This window comes from Salvia hispanica, chromosome 5 (genome assembly GCF_023119035.1).
Source record: "Salvia hispanica cultivar TCC Black 2014 chromosome 5, UniMelb_Shisp_WGS_1.0, whole genome shotgun sequence".
In the NCBI taxonomy this organism is placed as follows: Eukaryota; Viridiplantae; Streptophyta; class Magnoliopsida; order Lamiales; family Lamiaceae; genus Salvia; species Salvia hispanica.
Genome location: NC_062969.1, coordinates 22,011,183 through 22,017,787, shown reverse-complemented (window position 1 = coordinate 22,017,787; position 6,605 = coordinate 22,011,183). Strand labels below are relative to the sequence as shown.

The 6,605-nt window shown below is 42.0% G+C and overlaps 2 protein-coding genes across 2 annotated transcripts; one reads left to right on the top strand and one right to left on the bottom strand.

The window, feature by feature from the left end:
- The first annotated feature begins 1,628 nt into the window (after positions 1-1,628).
- LOC125188033 (plant intracellular Ras-group-related LRR protein 3-like) lies at positions 1,629-4,152 on the top strand. The gene is made up of 3 exons (XM_048084767.1): positions 1,629-2,377; positions 3,099-3,265; positions 3,340-4,152. The coding sequence occupies exons 1-3, from the start codon at positions 1,691-1,693 to the stop codon at positions 3,965-3,967; spliced, it is 1,482 nt and encodes a 493-aa protein (XP_047940724.1). The 5' UTR covers positions 1,629-1,690; the 3' UTR covers positions 3,968-4,152.
- A 62-nt stretch (positions 4,153-4,214) lies between these two features.
- On the bottom strand, positions 4,215-6,368 carry LOC125188032 (pentatricopeptide repeat-containing protein At1g08070, chloroplastic-like). Its single transcript, XM_048084765.1, has one exon. The coding sequence runs from the start codon at positions 6,347-6,349 to the stop codon at positions 4,247-4,249; it is 2,103 nt and encodes a 700-aa protein (XP_047940722.1). The 5' UTR covers positions 6,350-6,368; the 3' UTR covers positions 4,215-4,246.
- Positions 6,369-6,605: the final 237 nt, after the last annotated feature.

Here is a 6,605-nt window from a genome sequence, read left to right as displayed (position 1 = left end):
ACGAAGGTGGACCACTTTGAGTCCATCCTCTTTTAGATTATTACTCTTTCCTTTAGTAGGTTGCAACCACTGGCGGATCCAGCTGGGAGCAAGGGGGTACGAGTGTACCCCCAAATAATTTTCCCCTTAGTATATATTTGAGATGAATTTTACAAATGGAATGCGTAGCATAGCGGTAGTTGAGACAATTCTCACTGAATAGACCCAAGTTTGATTCCTCCTCGTCAAGTCAGTTTGCATATTTTGTTTCTATTATTCTTCCTCCTCATCACGTGGGTTTGCTTATTTGGTTTCTATTAAGGTTTTAAGTAGCTTTTCTAATTTTATTTCTTTTTTTGTTGTTCTATTTTATGGTTTCTATTAAGGTTTTAAGTAGCTTTTCTAATTTTATTTCTTTTTTTGTTGTTCTATTTTATGCAGATAGGTAGCTTTGCTTATTTTGTTTCTATTATTCTATTAAGGTTTTAAGTAGTTTTTCTAATTTTATTTCTTTTTTTGTTATTCTATTTTATGCAGATTTTAGGTAGTTTTTAAATATTCCTTCTTTATTATTATTATTATTATTATTATTATTTTTAGATAGTAGTACTTAGGTAGCTCCTCAACACGTGTGTTTGCAGATTTTATTTTCTATTATTCTATTTAGGTTTTAGGTAGTTTTTTTTTAATGTTATTTTTTTTATTATTCTATTTTATGCAGATTTTAGTTAATGTTTTAATATCTGGCGTGAATTCAAAATATTCAATTTTCCGACCCTTTTTTAGATATTAGATAGTTTGAAAATTTTTATGATGACATGACTTTAAACTTGAACATTAACTTTTTATTTATATTATTTTTAATATTATTTAATACTAAGTACTATGTATTTTTTTACTATATAATTCGCACCTCCAATTCAAAAAGTCTGAATTCGCCACTGGTTGCAACTTGCAAGTGTCTATCTTTGTCTAGTCGTAAATCTCTAGTTACCGTTGGGATTGTGGGTTTATCTGATGAGTTTTGGTTTTATTGTTTAGATTAAGTTATTTTTGGATTTAGAATTTTTCACAAAATTGATGATATTTGTCTTAGTTATGCATATAGATCGATGGTTTGCTATTTGCTTAACCCTCCCCTTGGATGTTTTGGAAATAAAACAGCATGTAAAAACGAGAGACATTGTTTTTGAGACGACAAATTAGATATAATGGGCTGATGATTGATGGGCTTTAAAGCCCAAGTTCATGTGTATTGTATCGGTTATCTATAAATATAATGATCGATCTTCGTCAAAATTTTATTATGCCGTTTCCTAATTTGCACAGATATTTTCCTGTAAAGTAGGCAACATATACGAGATTTGTTATAAAGTCATTCTATTATTTCATCTAGCTAATACTACTACTTGCTAAATACTCACTTAGTGTGGAGTAAAAACGTTAAATAGTAGTAGTAACTCAATAATGTTAATTGGTCTACTACAAAATCTAAGACTTTTGCGATTAAATTTAAAATTGCACTAGCGGTTAGTTAGTAAAATTTGGTCAAAAATTGTGATTTCAGTTACCGCAAATAAATATATTATGCAAATTACCTTTAATCAAGCAGATATTAGGAGTATTAACTCCACCGACTCACACTCTTATCATCCAGCTTTCACAACATATAAAAAAAAACAAAAAATCTGAGCTTCTTCCAAATTCAGCCATGGATCCAAACCCTAACAAATTCCCGATCCTCTCCTATGTCATGGCCAAGCTCCCCACCTTCAATCGCACCCCATCCACCGCCGGCGCCCCCACCGGCGAAGATTTCGACATCGAGAATCAGCCGGTGGCGAATTTCTCCCCCAACGAGCCTCAATTCGAGGCCTCCGCGAGCATGCCGTACCTGAAAAATCGCAAGCTCATCGCCGCCATGGGCGAGGCCGTCACCGGCGTCGCGCATACCCGATCCGCGCTGCGGATCCTGGGGACCCGACCCGATCACGAGGCCGTTGACCTGGCGCGGCTGAGGCTGGCGGAGATCGAGGCCGACGCCTCGTTGACGCCGGAGAAGAGAGCCGAGGATTACGAGATTTATAAGGCTGTGATCGATCTGGACGAGATGCACGACAAGTATGAGAAGATGCTGAGTGATGCGGAGCGGAGGCTGGAGAGGATCTACGAGGCGGCGGTGGCTGGGGAGGAGCTGAATGAGGAGGAAGGCGGCGAGGGGAAGGGTTTGGAGAAGGATGAATTGGATGAGGAGGTGGTGGGGATTTTGAAGGATGCGGAATCGGGGAAAGTGATTGAGAGTGTTGAATTGTCTGGGAGGAAGTTGAGGATTTTGCCGGAGGAGTTTGGGAGGTTGAATTCATTGGTTTCGCTCGATCTGTCGAATAACCAGCTCGAGGTTAGGGATACAATTCTACATTGGATTGTTTGAATTTTGAGATTACATATTTGAATTGTTTGATTTTGTGATTGCTATTGAGAATCGTGTTTAAATTTCGTCCCTGATTGATGCAATTTCATTTTATGAATGTGGTCAGAGATGATAGCTAACAGTAAATAGGGATAGTATTCTACCTTGGATATTATGAATATTGAGATTCCATATTTGAACTGTTTGATTTTGTAATTGCTATTGAAAATTGGGTTTGAATTTGATTCCTGGTTGATCTATTTTCATTTTCTGAATATGGTTTACTTAACTGGAGATGCATCAATGGAGTATTAATTCATCATACTTTAGTAGTTTAGAAACTTTTGCGTATCATGATAAGTATGTCAAGATTGTGGATACTTATTGTGCTCTAGAGTTTGTCTAATTCAATAAACTCTTTCTTGAGATTTGAAGATTTGATTATCTATTGTCTTGTATTCTCTGCTTTCTAGTTGGTAACTTTTGTGAGTATGCTTTGCAATATGCTACTATGTGCTTTACAACAAATCTGTGAAAAGATTAGACGTGAGTGGAGTTTTATGTGCTTTCTATTTAAAGATCCAATATTGAAGTATAAATACCATCTTGTGCATTTATTCTATTTTAAAGGTGTGTGTTTGATCTGAAAAGGAAAACAACTTTATGAGTTCAGATGTTAACATTTGGCTCTATATTCTAACAAAAACAGGCACTTCCTGATTCGATTGCCGGACTGGAAAATCTCGACACTCTAAATATTTCAGAAAACCTTTTGGTGTCGTTGCCTGATTCCATTGGCCTATTGTTTAAGTTGCGAATCTTGAATGTTTCTAGAAACAAGCTTCACGCCCTGCCCGACAGCATTTCTCACTGCAGGTTTGCTGTTTTAGCATAGAAGATAAAAACTTTAACTTACCATAGCATGATACTGAGTTTCCTTCTTTTGCCAGGTCGTTGGAGGAATTGGATGCAAGTTTCAACAAACTCACCTACCTACCGACCAATATCGGTTTCGAACTTGTGAATCTCAGACGTCTCTCGGTGAATCTGAACAAGATCCGCTCCCTGCCGACATCTGTTGGTGAGATGAAGTCCTTGCAGCATCTGGACTTGCATTTCAATGAGCTTGGTGGGCTTCCACCTACGATTGGGAAACTGACAAATCTCGAGATTCTGAATCTCAGTAGCAACTTCAGTGACTTGACTGAGCTCCCTGCTACAATTTCTGACCTTATCAACCTCAAAGAACTTGATCTGAGCAACAACCAGATTCATGCACTTCCCGACACCTTTGGGCGGCTCATGAATCTGGCTAAGCTCAACGTAGAGCACAACCCTCTCACGATACCGCCAAAGGAGATAGTGGCTGGAGGAGTTGTAGCGATCAAGGGTTACATGGCGAAACGCTGGGCTGATATATTGCTAGAGGAACAACATAAGAACATGACCCAAGTGCAAGAGCAACCTCAGGCAAGTTTGTTTACTCGAAGCACCGCCTGGCTGAGTGGTGCCGTTTCGGGATACTTTGCAAGCACGGGGAAATCGAACGAGGACCCTTACCTGAACCAGCAGCTGTAACTCTCTCCTGGATACGCCGTAAGCATCTACTTTCCACAAACACAGGATCGAGGCATAATGACAAGAAACCAGAGAAACGGATCTTTTGCCTATTTTGCTTCTTTTTGTTTGTGTACTTTGAAAACATTGAGGATACATTTGCTGTGCTAGCTTTGTTTTAGACTCTGCTCTGGAGCTTTGTTTTAGACTCTGATCTGTGATTGGTGGATCATTGGGATATTAATCGTTATAAATCCAGATCAATAGCTACAAAGCAAATTGCATCAAAACTTTCATACATCACCAAAAATCATGACAAGAACAAGATCCATCTTTGAAGTGATGGAAACGACTTCTATCTCTAACAACAATCTCTCTCCTATAAACACTAGAGATAACCTTGGCAGCATTGTGACAGTCACTACACATCCTAAGATTCTTGTACACCCTAACAGTAGTTCCCTCACCTGTCCTTATAATCCCATACGCCATAGCCAACTTCTCACTATGATGAGCAACAGAGGCCTCCTTATCACCCTCTCCCTCCGCCTCCGCCCTCCCCTGAGTAGAATCCGGCTCGTACCCTCCCCTCTTGATCCTCTCCATCACCTCGTGCACCGCCTCGTACACCTCTGGGTGCGCCTTGTCCTCCGCCAGAAACTCGTGCACCATGCCACCAACCTCGATGTAGCTGCACCCGGGGCTCTTCTTCTCGACTCCCATCTTCTTCATCTCGTCCCTCACCTTCGCAGCGTCCCCCAGCCTCCCTACAGACGCGTACGCATCTGCAAGGAGTATGTAGTCCCCGCTGTGCGTGGGCTCCAGCCTTGCGACCTGCTTCAGCGCCTCCTCTGCAATCTCAGGCCTCCCGTGCAGCCTGCACGACGCGAGCAGAGTTCTCCATATCACTGCGTTCGGCTTGAAAGGCATCTTCGTGATGAGGTCGTGCGCGTCCTCGATTAGCCCTGCCCGGCCGAGCATATCCACCATGCAACCATAATGCTCGACTCTTGGCTCGATCCCAAAGTCTCGGTTCATCCTAGCCAAGTAGGTGTGCCCTTGGTCAACCAAGCCCGCGTGGTTGCAAGCACTGAGCACGCCGATGAATGTCACCTCATTTGGCTCGACATTCTCCTCAACCATCAGGTTGAAGTATTCGAGAGCCGTCTCACCCCTCCCGTTACTAGCAAGGCCTTGGATCAACGCTGTCCACGTCCACACGCTTTTAGAAGGCGCTGAGTGGAACACCTCGAGGGCTATATCCACACAACCACATTTCGCGTAGAAATCAACTAGAGCAGTTGAGAGATTGACAGTGAGTTTTAAATTCTTCCTCTTTGTGTAAGAATGCACCCATTTTCCAATTTCCAGAGCTCCAAGAACCCCACAACAAGAAAGCACACTGATCATTGTCACCTCATTCGGTTTCACATTCGCTCTCTGCATCTCGTGGAATAGGGCCAGAGCCTCCATTTGTTGGTCCGAGTGACTATAGCCGGAGATCATGGCGCTCCAAGCAACGACATCTTTACTAGACATGCTATCGAACAAGCGCCTCGCCGTTTCCAAACGACCACACTTTGCATACATATCAACAAGAGAAGTGATCAAGTTATCATTTTTCATGAGCCCATTAGCAACAGCATGCTCATGAATCCACTCTCCCAACTCCAAATCACCAAGCCTACCACAAGCTTTCAATACACTAATCAAAGTCGTTTCATTGAAATAAATACCCATTCCTCTCATTTTTCTAAACAATCCCACAACTTCTAACCAAGTCCCACACCGAACATAACCGGAAAACATCGAGCTCCACGCGACGGGGCTTCTCTCCGACATTTCATCGAACACCTTCCGAGCTGATTGAAGCTGACCGCAGCTCGCATACATGTAAACCAATGAATTCTCAACAAATTCCGAACGGTCAAACTTCTCCATTGATTTCAAAACGTGGGCATGGATCTGCTCGCCTTCCTTCAAAGCCCCGAGCTTCGAAATCGCCTTCAGAATGCCGGAGTAAGTGAACGGATCCGGGCGCACCAACTGTTCTATCATTTGCCTGAATAAAAGAATGGATTTTTGAGGAGCTTGCTCTTTAGTGAAGCCCCTTATCATGATATTGTAAGCTGAGGCGTCGGGGTGTTCGAGTTTGCGGAAGATCGAGAAAGCGTAGTCGATGGTGGAGTCGGGGAGGAGGAGGGCCGCCGCCTCGAGGAGGGGCTCCGCCGCCGCCGGGTGGTGGAGGAGGCGGGTTTTGATGAGGCTGGCGTGGACTTGGTTGAGGTCTTTGGTTGTTTTGCATTTTTCAAGAATGAAGGTTTTCGGATTTGCTGGGAATTTGGGAATGGCGGTTTTTGTAGTTGGAAAATGGGAGGGAAAAATTGAAAGGGCGAATACCATTTTGTTAGCTTTGAATGAGATTGATTACAAACCCAAAGCTATTTTCATAAGGAGAAATTGGCAAAGTTACCTATATACCCTTTGTGGAACTACACGAACACCTACGGTTCCAATTCCGATCCATAATCGACCCGACAAAGGAAATTGCAATTTCAATTTTGGTTATTTTTTTTCAGGTTACTTATTGACTTTTTCAACTTTTTTTTCCCCTTCTGTTATAACTAATTTCCCAATTTTTTTCGACTCTTCTCAATTT